The sequence below is a fragment of the Suncus etruscus genome, chromosome 11, assembly GCF_024139225.1.
Source record: "Suncus etruscus isolate mSunEtr1 chromosome 11, mSunEtr1.pri.cur, whole genome shotgun sequence".
Lineage (NCBI taxonomy): Eukaryota > Metazoa > Chordata > Mammalia > Eulipotyphla > Soricidae > Suncus > Suncus etruscus.
The window spans coordinates 106242183-106257313 of NC_064858.1; the positions used below are offsets into that span (position 1 = coordinate 106242183).

The 15131-nt window shown below is 38.9% G+C and overlaps 1 protein-coding gene across 4 annotated transcripts in view; it reads left to right on the forward strand.

Moving 5' to 3' along the window:
• Positions 1–15131, forward strand: part of ERC1 (ELKS/RAB6-interacting/CAST family member 1) — a 434994-nt gene that overhangs the window by 226119 nt on the left and 193744 nt on the right. For all 4 annotated transcript variants that reach the window (XR_007500261.1, XR_007500262.1, XM_049783202.1 and 1 more), the window contains one exon: positions 2425–2585. Coding sequence is in view for 2 of the 4 variants with exons in the window: in XM_049783202.1 (XP_049639159.1) it covers positions 2425–2585 (161 nt within the window). In the remaining 2 variants the exon portion in view is untranslated. The remainder of the gene's footprint in view (positions 1–2424; positions 2586–15131) is intronic.

Consider the following 15131-nt stretch of genomic DNA (forward strand, 5'->3'; position numbering starts at 1 on the left):
TGCTACTGGAAGCAGTCGAGTTTCATTTTGAATCCCAGCTCTGGCCTGGGCTTTTTGAATGTCTTAAAACTTTGAAAACAATACTGTGACCGGGGTCCTATTTTTTAAGTGTGAAAATTTTTTTCATTGTTTCACATGATACATATCTTTAGTTTCCTTTACTCAGCTTTCATAACTTTCATTTCTCAGTGACAGTACTTTAACTGGCTAACAAGTGCTATGTGGTAGGCAGGTAATGGAATAGTTACGCAAGTGGAGAGAGCTGAGTGTTCTCACTGATGGTAGAAAAGTCATAGAAAGCCAAGTATTTCGATTGGAACTTGAAACTTTACCACGTGCACAAGTCAGGGTTTAGTCTGAAGTCTTCTTATTTTATGGAACCCTTCTTCTGTCAAGTAACTAAAATGCTTTAAAACTTATTGGATGGGTGTGTTGTTTGAGATAGAAATACCTGAGGGTCTGGCTTTCACATGGATGGGGAATGCTGCTTATTGAGAACATTAACTTGATCACTTCTGAAAAGGTGACAAAGTTGAAACAGTGGTTTTCACTCTTTTTACATCTGTAGACCAACACATGGGACGTTGAAAACCACTAGAGGAAAATAACTGAGGCTCCCAAAACTTCAGTGTATTAATTTATTTTTCAGAATTTGACTATTATTAGTCAACATGGAAACTTGTTAGATGTAAGCAGCCAACTTTGGTTAGGTGTAAGAGACTGTCAAAGTCTCTTAATAACTTTTTAGCAACTTGGCTATATTAGTCTACTGTTTATCTCCAAATGAATCTTAGTATCATACAAATTATTTTGTTTCGTTTTCATTTTAATTTTAGCCACCATGATTTACAGTACTGTTAATGGCAGGATTTCATACATAAAACATTCAGCAGCATAGACTTGCCACGAGAGTGTCTGCTTCCCTTCACTACTATCCCAGTCCCCTCCTGCCATTGTTAGCTTCATAGTCAAGTCTAAGTTTCTCTTGCCTTTGGGCATTTGTTATGTTTCTTTATATCCCACATACTAGTACGATCATTCTGTATCTGTCCTTCTCCTTGGCCATCTAACATCACTAGTTGGAATACTCTCTGGATTCAGCCACATGGGCACAAATTGCATGATTTCATTCAGTATAGCACTATTTTCACTTGTCAAAATCTGGAAACAACTCAAGTGGCCAAGAACAGATGACTGGATAAAGGAAACTATAAGTGCTATTCTTACTGGATATAAGAAACGACAAATTGGTTTCTGTAGGAGTTGATGACTAGCAGGTCCTCCCTCCCTACTGCCTCTTATGACTCTGAAAAGATTTGTTGTCACCAAAATTCGATCTTGGCAAGGAACAACTGACATGAACTCTCAGGATACGTACTTGTGGCTGGTTGATAACCTGAGTGAGGTTGTGTTTTACTAATAACATTTTTGCTGGCATACATTTTGCTTCTGAATGAAAATGAGTTTGTTTATTTAAGTAATTTTGATTTAGGAACCACCAGATAAAGAAGAAATGATAAAGTCACATACCTTGTTTTTGTCTTTTGGTGTTTTAACATTTTGCCTTTTTTCTTTTAGGCATTGTCTTAGTCACTTTTATGTCACTTGTCACCTCTATTGGTCATGTGGTTTTCTTATTTTTGCTTCTAGAATTCCTTGAGAAAACCTCTACCTGCTTGACTCTAGAGCATTAATTATATTGTTGCTGTCTGTTCTTTAAAAGGATATTCTATTTCATACTCTGAATAGAAAGATCTTAGTTTGGGGGTTTTAAACGTGGTTCATTTATGAGCTTGGGGATATAGTTTCACTGGTAAATAGAGAACATGCTAGCATAGGGGAGATGCTTGAATTTGATATCCTATAGCATGTAGCCCCCAAATGCCTACATGGAGGTGTCTGAATACTGCTGATGTTGCAAGGATGGCCCACAGGCCCCTCCATGCTCTTGTACGATGCAGCCATCAGGCAGGCACCGGACCACCAGGCAGCATCACTGACCCAGTGACCTCGGGGTCCTGCGCATCACCAAGAGAGGGGTCTCTGTTTGAAAAATGGATTATGTTTCAGTTGAATCTGTCATTAGTGACTTAATATCTTAGATTGTATAAAATACTTCTATAAGTACTTGTCATGGTTTTGTTCCCTATGTTTTAGTTGCATTCTGTTGCTATTTCTGTGGAAATTTGTGGACAGCTTCCAAATAAAGTTCTTGAGATTGTGGCAAAGGGTAATCTTTTGAATGGATGATGATCATGCTCTTGTATCGCATAAATGGCAGCTCGAGAAAGAGTCCTGAACTTGCAGTGCCTGTGTCTTCAAGTCTGTGGTTCTCTATCCCCAAGGAGTTCCCATCACCCAGTCCGCTGACTTCAATGGATCGATTGGTATATTCAGTTTTTCTCTTTTCTGTATCTATCACAGGTGGAGGAGTTGTTGATGGCTATGGAGAAGGTAAAGCAGGAACTGGAGTCAATGAAAGCAAAGCTGTCCTCTACTCAGCAATCTCTGGCAGAGAAAGAAACTCACTTGACAAATCTTCGGGCAGAGAGGAGAAAACACTTAGAGGAAGTTCTGGAAATGAAGTAAGTGCTTATAATCATATAATCTTCTGGTATGTGCTAAGTTAGTGCTTTCATCTTCTGTCCCTATTTACTGTTCCCGACACTTTCCCTGATTTTAATGTTCACTGGTATTTCTCTCTAGAATAAATGTGGAGCAAGCCTTGGTCAAATAGAATTATATTTTACTTCTCTTCATTGAAATCTAAAGTACAATAGAGCAGTGTTTCTCAAGCTTTTACTGACTCGTCCTTTTCTCAACTTGTTTCCTTCTGGCGCTTCCCCTGGCCCCTCATGATGTTCTCCCTTTTCATGCAGTTTTCACTGATGGCCTCTTTGGACTATCCCAGAGTCCCAAGGAGGAATCATAAGAACCCAGACTTTAAAATGCTGCTCTGGAGCACGTATAGTTGTTTAAATAACATCTCTGAAAGTTTCTAGTTATTTTCAATTTCTGAAATTCTGGAAACTTTGGGCAAAGTTTTAGTTTACTGAGGAGGGACACTGTTGGTCCTGAGGTAGTTGTTGCTGAGCATGTATTCCTTTGCTATAAATAATAATAGAAACTATCTTCTCTGTGATTTTACAGAGTTCTGCTTTCCTCCTCCTTGGAACAAGTACATTTCTTTCGAAAGCTATATGGTAATAGATTCTTTGCTATTCCAATTACCCCTACCTAACTGTCCTAATGTCATTTTACTGAAATCAAGTCTGTCTTGGGATCTGGATGTTGCTTCATTTCCCTCAGCTTTCTTCTCTCCTGTCTCCCAGGTATTTTCTTTTCATACGAGAAGGTGTTCTAGTCCAGATTGTAAACCCAGATTCCTAATGTATTCTTCCTCTGTTAGTTTTCTCTCACATAATCCTTGCTTCTTCCTTCCTTCCTTCCTTCCTTCCTTCCTTCCTTCCTTCCTTCCTTCCTTCCTTCCTTCCTTCCTTCCTTCCTTCCTTCCTTCCTTCCTTCCTTCCTTCCTTCCTTCCTTCCTTCCTTCCTTCCTTCCTTCCTTCCTTCCTTTCTTCCTTCCTTCCTTCCTTCCTCCCTCCCTCCCTCCCTCCCTCCCTCCCTCCCTCCCTCCCTCCCTCCCTCCCTCCCTTTCTCCCTCCCCCCCTCCTTTTCTCCCTCCCTCCCTCCCTCCCTTCCTTCCTCCTTTCTTTTTTGTGGTTTTTGAGTCACACCCAGCAGTCCTCAGGGGTTATTCCTGGCTCCATGCCCAGAAATTGCTCCTGGCAGGCACGGGGACCATATGGGATGCCGGGATTCAAACCGATGACCTTCTGCATGAAAGGCAAATGCCTTCCCTCCATGCTATCTCTCCAGCTCCACTTCATTCTTTTCTGTATAAGCATCTCTGACGTAGGATAAACAGACTTTTCTCAGCTAGGGTAGTGTTTTAAATAACTTCTGTTTTGTTTTGGAGCCATAGCTGGCAGTGCTCAAGGATTTCTCCCGGCTGGCCTTGTACTCAGGAATCACAGTTGAGGGATTAGGAGACCATACTGAGTCGCAGGGGTGGAGTTTGCATCACTTGTGTTGCAAAGTATGCTCCTTCCCTGCTTCTTCATCTCTCGGCCTCCCTCTTCTATTTGGATTCCAATCACTGTTGAGTACTAGAATTTTGAAGTTGCCATGATGATTGTCCATGAGCATGAATTTTACTGGACTTGATTCTTGCAGTAGTGAAAGCAATCTGTGTTGAAGAAGTCAGTGGTGAACTGTCACTTGCACTTAGAGATCGTTAAACCACATCGTAATTTAAGATATGCTGATCTTTCTGTTGCTTTATTTGTAGTTCGTTCTTGAAGATATAGACTTGGAAGTCTGAAATACATTTATAATGCTAGAGGATAGGTACAAAGCTAAGGTTTATCATGAGAAGCAACTTCCCAATTTGCTCTTTTAGTGGGAAGCTAAAGACTTTTTCTGCACTCCCACCCACACTCCACTGGAGGTAAAATTCAAATTGTAATATTTTGGAGGTAGACAGCAGATAACTATTGGGCAATAAAAATATTGAAAAAATACGAAAAAAGGAAAGAAAATGGAAGAGAAAAGTTTGGGGAATCTGATAGATCTGATAATCATATGCAGAAATAAGTCCTTTAAAGCATTTTAATAAGTTTTCTTTCCTCTATCAATAGCTTGGTTTTATTTTCAGATATTTTCCACACAGTAAAATAGTGATGTGTTTTATGTAAGTATTCTTCTTCTTATTGGGATTTTGAAGACCTTGAATGAAGTTTTTAAAAAGGATTCTTAATTTTAACTTATAAGGTTAATATTGTTCGAAAAAAATAAGTTTTGGTAATACTTTACTTCAGCACTATTAAGAATTTTCCTTGCCAGGCTAAAGAAATAACGCAGATTTTAAGGCCCTTGTCCATGATGGAATGGTGGTTGTGACACTGGTGCAAATTGCAGCATCACATATGGTTTCCCTTAGCGCCAACAGGTGTGAACCCTGAGGACAGAGCCAGGGGTAGCCCTTGAGCACTGCTGGGTACAGGCCATTCCCCCTCTTACAAAAAAGGAATTTCCCCTTGCCAACCCAGGTTGAAGATTATATGTTTGGAAAATGCTGTGATGAGCAGAATTAGTTTTGATAAGATTAAGTACTTGTACAGTAAGGCAGGGAATATGTAAGCTACAGGGAAAAATTTAAGTGGCATATTAAATATATGTTCTGGAAAAAAAGTGCTAAAACCTGTCTGTGACAGATGACCTAACTCTTAAGTCATTCTGTTCATTGCCCAGGATACGTTGCCATGGCATTGTAATGTTCTTAGAACTTGCTAAATTTTGTGTCTTACAGATTTACCATGTTAAAGTGCTTAAACGAGTCCTTGCTTTCATTTGTGCTTGTATTTCCCCCTTGTCTTTCATATTCATGTCTTTTTTTTTGTTTTGTTTTGTTTTTTTTTTGTGGTTTTTGGGTCACACCCGGCAGTGCTCAGGGGTTACTCCTGGCTCCATGCTCAGAAATTGCTCCTGGCAGGCACGGGGGACCATATGGGACGCTGGGATTCGAACCGATGACCTCTTGCATGAAAGGCAAACGCCTTACCTCCATGCTATCTCTCCAGCCCCTCATATTCATGTCTTAATAAAATGGTTGCTTAATTCCTTTCTTTTAGAGAATTATCTCATTTCTTTGGGCCTAATCCTCTATTCTGATATTCTGTTGAGTGGTGGTTCTTAAGAGATCTTTTCTGTTTTTACTGCCCTGTTTATGTACTTCTACTTAAAGTATAAAGTAAACATTATTCTTTTTCTTTGTCTCTCACACAATAAATTGGAACACCCCTATGTTTTTTTTTAATGCAGATTTTGTGAACTGGAGAAATAGTGCAGGGTTTAAGTGCTTGCCGTGCCTGCAGCTAAGCTGGTTCAATCCCAGGAAGCACATCCAGTCCCTGGAGTAACTCCAGCTAGGTGTGGCCCACCCAGCCGTTTCCCCCTATCCAGTGTGTATGTGTCTATATATGTTTTTTTCTTATAAATGTTTAATAACAACTCAAAAGTCAAAACTGCAGTTACCTTTTTTTAAAAACTCCAAACACTATGAAAGACAGACTGTGGATTGTGATACGGTAAATATTTGATTTCTTTTCACTGATCAAGGGAGCTGTCCTTTGCTGTATTCTCAACTCTCCATAGTTGAACAAGTGCAGCTGATTATGGTTTTTCAATTTCTGTCACTCTGTTTAGAATATACTTCATTCACCCTTCATGTGTAAGATGTTTACTTGTTCCAAAGTTGTTCTACAGGACTTTTGCCTTTTGATTCCAAATGACAGCTAATACAGAGATGCGGGGAATAAAATAACCTGAATTACAATTTTTATTCTGCCCTTTTTTAGCCCTGTGACTTCAAGGAGCTATTTAATCTCTCACTGCCTCAATCTCTTCATTTTTAAAAATGGGCAGGAATATTTGTTCCTAATTCATAAACTTTTCATGACAATATAATAAGAAAAGTTTAACATACAGAATTGAATATAGTATGCAGTATGCACTTTATAATTGGATATTATAGCTTTCTGTATTTTAGGTTAATGAATTAGAAACAGGAAGTTGCTTAAGCAAAATTTAGAGGAACAGGTCTAGTCTAACTCTGACTGTTGGCAGTGACAATCGGTTATTTACTCTGTAGTCTCAGGAGAAGCCTCCACATTTCAGTGTGTACGTTGTTTAAGTATTGATGCTTGAACAAATAAAGGACTTTTTGTTTATCATAACCATAAACTTGAAATGTAAAAAATACATGCAAGGGCAGAAGAGATTAAAACATGACTCTCAGTTTAAAATAAGAAAAGCTCTGTTTGAAGGAGAAGCTGTGTACTCATTTTAGAGAAAATTCTTCAGCAAAGCTCTTGAATAATGTAGTTCTTTGAAGTATTTCTGATCTAGTAAAACCAAAAGGAATGACCTAATAGTTCTTTTCCGTCCTAAGCGTTTTTTGATTATAATGTTTCAGTTTCTGTTACAAAGAAATGGTGGCCAAGTAAGTTTGGAAAGATGTGACCTGTTCCCTTGATTGCCTGCCAGTGGTTCAGTAGAAACATTTGATTTGCTTAGCTGGTCTTGAACAGAAAGAACATTTTGACTGGCAGACCCGATAGTGGTTCTTTTCCTTCTGCTGTCCGTCCTTCTTGTTAGCTATTATCATTTTAGTCTTTTTTGGGCTACTTTTCTGTTAGCTTCTTTCCCTAGGACAATTATTGGAAGAAGGGGGATCATATAAGATAATAACTCTGATAAGCTGGAGAATCACTTCAAGTCCCATGCCTCACAATCAAGATTTCCAGAATAGCTGTCTTATTTTCCCCTTCTTTGTTTGCATCAAAGTTTTGCTGCAGGATCACCTTATATTGGTCTTGTTAATTAATTTTAAAGGCTTGTATTTCATGTTGAATGAATTTTTCAGAGACTTTGAATTTTATTGCCCTGAGAACTCTTTGGGGAAGTGGTAGAGGTCTTTCATGTCTTGGAGAATCAAGAGCTGTTTGGTAGCCTCCATTTAGCAGAACTGGCAGAGAAATACAAACCTCAATGGCAGATGATGTACTCTTGAGATGCCTTTTGGCGAAAGAAAGGTCTTAACTTAACCACAAACAAAAAATTCTCTTTAAGAAGCTCCAATAATAAAATCTGAACTCTTTCACTTAAAAAGTCCTGGGTTTAGGCTGGAAAGATGACTCAAATGCTTTGCATGCAGAAGGCCTGGGTTCAGCCCCTGAGCACTGCCAGGAATGCCTCTCAAGCTACAGAGAGCCCCCAATTGTCTCCAGACATTACCCCAAATCAAATAACTAGAAAGTCTTTGTCTTTCAAGTGAGAAAAATAGTATGTGCTTAGAATTTTAAAACAATTAAAAAGTTACTGAAAAAGATAAATTTGTGGGTAGTATTTTAAGTAAACAAGGTGTTATACTTTAAAAGTTAAAGCAAATAATTAAAGGACTTTTTCCAGTATCCTATAGCATTTTATTTTATCATTTATTGAAATTGCTGACATTAAAAAAACCACTCCCATTCAGGGATTTGTAACATACACTGTTTTCCAAATTAACCACAGAATTGAAAACAGTTCTATAAATTATATGCTAGAAATGATTATATCCTAGTAACAATATGAAATGCGTTTAAAGTTACATTGGAGCATGTGCAACTTTTGCAAAGCCACACTTAATTTATACTTCTACCAAATATCCTGACATGAGTTATTAGACAGATGATAAAAGGGTGTTTATGGAATTGGAGACACATTTCAGTGACCCAAAACACTGAGAGATTTTAAATATTCAGTAGAAAAGTCACATAAATTAATGTGATTACTTAAGTTTTCCACCACTTGTAAAAAAAAAAAAAAAGGCAACATATTACTTGTATAGCAATAAACAAGAAATATAGATGAAAGCCTATTTACAATTACCTTTAGAATGTAAAGGAAGTTTATATCAGCAAACAAATTTTTTCTGAGACCTCATATTTTCCTCCATAATCTTGTTTAATTCTTTAATTCAGACCCTTATTACTCTACTTTGAAATTCTCCCTTATACTACCCATCTTATAGGATATGTGCCCTTAACTCTTTTGAACATATCTTCTTTTCTTTTCTTCTCTCTTCTCTCTTCTCTCTTCTCTCTTCTCTCTTCTCTCTTCTCTCTTCTCTCTTCTCTCTTCTCTCTCTCTCTCTCTCTCTCTCTCTCTCTCTCTCTCTCTCTCTCTCTCTCTCTCTCTCTCTCTCTCCTTCCCATTCCTTCCCTCTCTCTCTCTTTCCCTTCCCCCTTTCTCTTTTGATCAAAAGTAAAAGTTAGCTGGTGCTCTGAGTTGTTATAGCAGAGTGGTGGAAATAGGCTTATTAAATGTGGTAATTATAAATATAGCTTTTATCTCTTACTGCCCCTAATTTTATCATTATACAGACATTACACAGAAATTCTCATAAATGAGACTTGAGCATTAAAAATATTTTCCTTAAAATAAAAAAAATGTTTTCTTAATTTTAAAGAATTCCACAAGAAATTTCTGAATTGGGAGCAATTACAGATAAGCTTAAGTATTCCTTGCCTGCTTCCTCTCTTAAAACCTAAAACCACTTGGGCTTTTAGCCATGTAGGAGGACCACATGTAACTTTAAGCAGAAGGGAGACATAAAAAATATCAGAAATATTAGATATTAGATATAAATATTAGAAAAAGTATCATGTCTCTTAACCATCTTTTTATGTATAAAACGTCAAATAGCTGTGTTATTCTCTTAGTAACAGCTAAAGAACTGAACTTTTTTCAAATAAAGACCACAAAGCGTTTGTTTTCCACCACTTAGAATAAACTTCTCTAGCATGCTTTCATTTCTGGACCTTTCTTTTCATTTTCTTTCCATATTATACAGAGGCTACTCGTTCTTTTTTTTTTTTTTTTTTTTTTGGTTTTTGGGCCACACCCGTTTGACGCTCAGGGATTACTCCTGGCTATGCGCTCAGAAATCGCCCCTGGGGACGCCGGGGGATCGAACCACGATCCGTCCTATGCTAGCGCTTGCAAGGCAGACACCTTACCTCTAGCGCCACCTTCCCGGCCCTGGCTAATCATTCTTTAAATGGGTAAAATGTCTCTCAAGTTTTGGATTAGAAATTAGTACCCACTAAGTCATAATATTTTTTTTATTCAAAGAATCTTAATTTGCTCTTTATTCCAAAGAGTTTTAAGGAAATTTTAAGGATTAATTGAGATAAAGTAATGAAAATACCTTGAAAATGGAAAAACTAGGTGTTTGCAAGACATAATATTCACATTTGAAAAAAATATCTAGGGCTGGAGCCATAGCACAGCCGTAGGGCTTTTGCCTTGCATGTGGCTGACCCGGAACAGACCCAGTTAAATCCTCTGCATCCCATATGGTCCCTCGAGCCTGCCAGGAGTAACCCAAGTGCCTCCGAGTGTGGCCCAGCCGTCCACCCCCACCCCCAAATATCTAATGCGGATCTAATTTTCAGGGCTACATTTTTCTCATTCTGAAGTGAAGGATTTTTTAAATCTTTCAGATAGCTGTTCTTTTTGGGAATTACAGTTCTTTGACTAGGTGACTTCAAAGTGGCCTTCATCCTATCATTGTAAATACCCTGAGTAAATCATATCTATAAATATATGTAAGGAGTATACTGAGAGGAAGTTTGGTGTCAGAATTTTAGAAATTCTTGCTTGAGGCATACCACACATGTTAAATGAGACTACCAGAAATTAGCTGTTGTGATGTTAAAAGTGGAATTATGACCCCAGAGGTAAAACTTAGAGCTGGGGAATTTGGGTTTTACCAACCAAGTGGCAAAATCCTTGGTAACACCTGATGAAATAAGAGAAAAACTAAAATTTTAGATTATAAATTGTGACCTGCAACAAGACGACTTACAATGGAGCAAACTTAAAAAGTAAACCAAAACACTTAGAACCTTAAAGGGGCACTGGAAAACCTTGGAGGGGCACTGGAGTGATAGCACAGGACATAAAGTGCTTAAATGAAACCAGCTGACTTGAGTTGAATCACCAGCACAGACTCAGGAATAAGCTTTGTGTGGGAACAGCTGGGTGTGCACACACCCCCCCCCCATGAACAAACAAAAATGTAAAGCCCATCAAGCTCTACAAGAGTAAATAGAATTTAAATGATAAATTCTACAAAGACATTAGAAGACTGGGAAATTCTTTGAGTTTCAGTAGATCAGTGTCAACAAGGATAAATCCAAGCCTATACAACAACTTCAAGAAATCACCTACATTGGATCTGGAGAGATAGAACAGTGGGTAGGACACAGCTGATTCAGGTTCAGCTCCCAGCATCCCATATTGTTCCCCAAGCACCACCAATAGGACTGCCTGAATACAGAGTAAGGAATAACTCCTGAGTATCACATGTGTGGCCCAGCCCAAACCCGCCCCCCCCCCCCGAAAGAAGTCATTGCTTTTCAGGGAATAAAAGCACTTTACAGTCTGTGTAAAGATAAAGGTAGCAGACACACAAAGAAACAGTAACATGAAAAATAATTAAGTAAAATATGTCAAAAAATCAACTTGAGAGTTTTAGATATTTGGTATAGCAGCTAAAGTCTTTAAAGTTGCTCTTTAAAGAAAGGAAATAAAAATACTTGAAAAATAATGATTGAATTTTATTTATACTTTGATTTAATGTGCTTATATTTAAGGAGCTCTGTGAGAAATGTTGATACCCCAATATTCATTTTATTTAACCTTAAAATTTCTCTTAAAAATTTATTTAGGAGTCCGGAGCAATAGCATAGCAGTAGGGTATTTGCCTTGCATGCGGCTGACTTGGGATGGACCTGGGCTCAGTTCCAGGCATCCATATGGTCCCCACGCCTGCCAAGAATGATTTCTGAGCACAGAACCAGGAGTAACCAACTCCTGAGTGCCACCAGGTATGTCCCAAAAACTAAAAAAAAAAAAAAAATTGGCCCGGAGAGATAGCACAGCGGCGTTTGCCTTGCAAGCAGCCGAGCCAGGACCAAAGGTGGTTGGTTCGAATCCCGGTGTCCCATATGGTCCCCCGTGCCTGCCAGGAGCGATTTCTGAGCAGACAGCCAGGAGTAACCCCTGAGCACCGCCGGGTGTGGCCCAAAAACAAAAACAAAAACAAAAAAAGAAAAGAAAAGAAAAAATATTCATTTAGGAAGGGATAGAGGGGTGTAGTACAAAAATCACTTGCATTACAAGTGGCCAACCCAGGTTTCATCCTCAGCAATGAATATGGTCTGAACCCTGTTCGAAGTGATGTTTGAGTTAGAACCACATGTAAAGGAATAAGTAAGCTCTGAATACAGGCAGATCTAGCCCCAAAAGAGACAAAAACAAACAAACAAACAAACAAACAAAAAACATTAAGAAGCCAAAGGAATAATATGGGAGGTAAGACACTTGCCTGCATGGGACCACTTTGGCCAAGTTGGTCAGTCCTTAGCATCTGTTCTTCTGAGCACTGCCAGGGGTCTTGAGCACAGAGGCAGGAATAGCTTCTTTGCACTGCTGGGTGTGGTCCAACTCACCACATCTGTAAATATATTGTAATCCTTCTCTTTCTTAGGTTATATTGACCCTGCATAGCAACTTATTTTTTCCCCTTCAATAATTTGTTTTTAGCCTGCTGTCTTTTTATTTTGTTTTCTTGCTTGTAATTAAGTGCTGTATTTATCATTTCATTGTAATTCTTTTTTTGTTTGTTGTTTGTTTTTGTTTTGGGATCACACCCAGCGATGCTAAAGGGTTACTCCTGGCTCTGCACTAGTAAATCACTCCTGGCAGGCTCAGGGGACCATGTGGGATGCCGGGAATTGAACCCAGATTTGTCCTGGGTTGGCCAAGGACAAGGCAAACATCCTACTGCTGTCCTATCATTCCTGCCCCCTTGTTATAATTCTTTTTTTTTTTTTTCATTATAATTCTTTTTTTTTGGTGTTTGGGCCACACCTGGCAGTGCTCAGCGGTTACTCCTGGCTGTCTGCTCAGAAATAGCTCCTGGCAGGCACAGGGACCATATGGGACACCGGGATTCGAACCAACCACCTTGGGTCCTGGCTCGGCTGCTTGCAAGGCAAACGCCGCTGTGCTATCTCTCCGGGCCCATGGGCAGCTTTCTTAAACAAAACTCTAACATGGCAGGGAGCAAGAGGCATTGATGAAAGATGAGCTTGCCCCTTTTCATCTTTAATTCTGAAATGTTATGTCTCTTGTCTTGGGTTCTTCTAAGTTGAAGAATTACTCCTGCTTAAAAACTTTGTCTTTACCCAGACTTGGTGTGCCTTGTGGAATAGTTTATTTTTCTAATAGACTTGAGGTGGGCGAGGGGGAACGGTTCCCTTCTTCCTCATGATATTCAGCTTCTGTTGCTTTGGCTCAGAGTTCCAGTCTATCTCATGATAAACACCTTTGCATCACATTATATCTTAAAACTCTGTAAGCTCTAGGAGCGGGCTTCTAAAGGAAGCTCACTGTACTATCTAAATGAGCCATGACAAGCCTGGGAGTGGAATTTGCTGCTGGGAGTAGACCAGGTGGTATTAAGGGGCTTATTCGAGATGGTAATTGCCCAACCCAGTAAGGCTGAGGCAGAATATGGAGGAGCGACCCTTTGGGCTACTAATTTCCTAAACAGATAAGACTCTCAATGTTTCCATCTCTCCATGTAAAATTGTACTAGGGCATTGCTTTTTTTTTTTTTTTTTTTTTTTTTTTTTGGTGGGGGGGGGGGCAGGTCTAATACTTGCACAACACACTTACACTTTTCTATATCCATGACTTGAAAATAGCAGGCATGTTTTGGCATGATTGTTCTGTAGAGCTGTTGAATGAAGGTAGTGTAGTGTGGATGACTTCCCTCTTCTCAATCACTGTTCTGGGCAGCACTGTTGGGTTCAGAGTGAAAGCAGCCCTGGAGGCCATTTATCATGTGCCAGTGCTCTAAAAGTTGCAGCACTTGTAACACTTAGATGAGAGCTTGTTTAAACAATTGTGGGCTGTTGTCAGGTCCTTAGGGTGAAAATAAAGATAAATTAATATTTTTTTATCTGCAGATAGGTACTTAATCTGAATTTCTTCATTTTGGATTAATAAAGAAGAAAACATCAAGTATAATAGTGTCATATGCATTTAGTTCTTAGGGATTTGAGTGGACTTGGCTTTTCACCCCAGCCCTCCCCCAGCTTTCCATTTGGACACTCACTTTGTGGCTTGGAACAGAAAGGTGATTACATTTGATGACAGAAATCCAACTAGGAGCATTTTTTGTAACCACCTGCTTAAGAAATTATTATTAATATAAAAGAAAGAAGACCACAGTAAGTTCATAGACTCTAAAGTCATATTTGGTCTGGTATTTGTTGGGGTTTAGCACCTATACCTTGACTTTTGTTTTTGTTTTATTGGGGGGGGGCAGTGCTTAGGGATTACTCCTGGCTCAGTGGTCAGAAATCATTCCTGACTTGGGGGGCCATATGGAATTCTGGAGGATCAAACTCACGTCTATCCTGGGTCAGCCACGTGCAAGGCAAACGCCCTACCACTGTGCTACCACTTCAGCCCCGATACCTTAACTTTTAAATCAAGTGTCTTTTCCCCTTTATTGCTAACACTGATATAGTTGGAAATTTATTTTCCGTCTCTCCTACCACTTTTTTGTTTGTTTGGTTTGGTTTTTTGGGGCCACCTGTTTGATGCTCAGGGGTTACTCCTGGCTAAGCGCTAAGAAGTTGCCCCGTTTAGAAAAGTTGGGGTTTTTTTTTGTTTTGTTTTTTTGTGTGATTTTTGGATCATACCCGGCAGTGCTCAGGGGATACTTCTGGCTCCATGCTCAGAAATTGCTCCTGGCAGGCACGGGGGACCATATGGGATGCCGGGATTTGAACCGATGACCTCCTGCATGAAAGGCAAATGCCCTACCTCCATGCTATCTCTCCAGCCCCAAGTTGGTTATTTTTTTATGCTGCCCACGATTTGTATTTAATAATGGTAAATTTTTACATTTTAGTTCAGAGGAATCATATTCTCTGTGAAATTGTTCCTCAATTTCAGCTCCTTAGAGGCTTTCAACTTAGATAGAAGCTTGGACAGAGCCTCCACTAGAAGCCTTCCTTAGATATAGTACTGTGTTTAGTTGACTAGGGAATTAAATTCTAGTCTAATAAAAAGTAACAGATGAAAATATTATGGTATTTTATTTCATTCTATTGTAGATGTAATGTTGTAATGTAGTATGAATAGTAGTAGCTTTGATTTATTGTAAATCCCATCAGAATACTGAGAACATGGTTCAAAATATCAGGTTAATCCCAGAGGTCACATTTATATAAATGTTTATTCAGTGTACGTAGGACCTTAAGAGGGTATTGTTGCTCACAAGATAGGGCAGTGTCCTTTACTTTGATAGGGATAAAACTAAGATGAGTATTTCATGATTGCCAAATTGTGCTATTTTTTTACTTTTAGTTGCATCTTTTGCATGTTTAAGTGATTTCATGGAGAAATTAACCCAGAATTTTATAGCAGTTCACACTGATAAA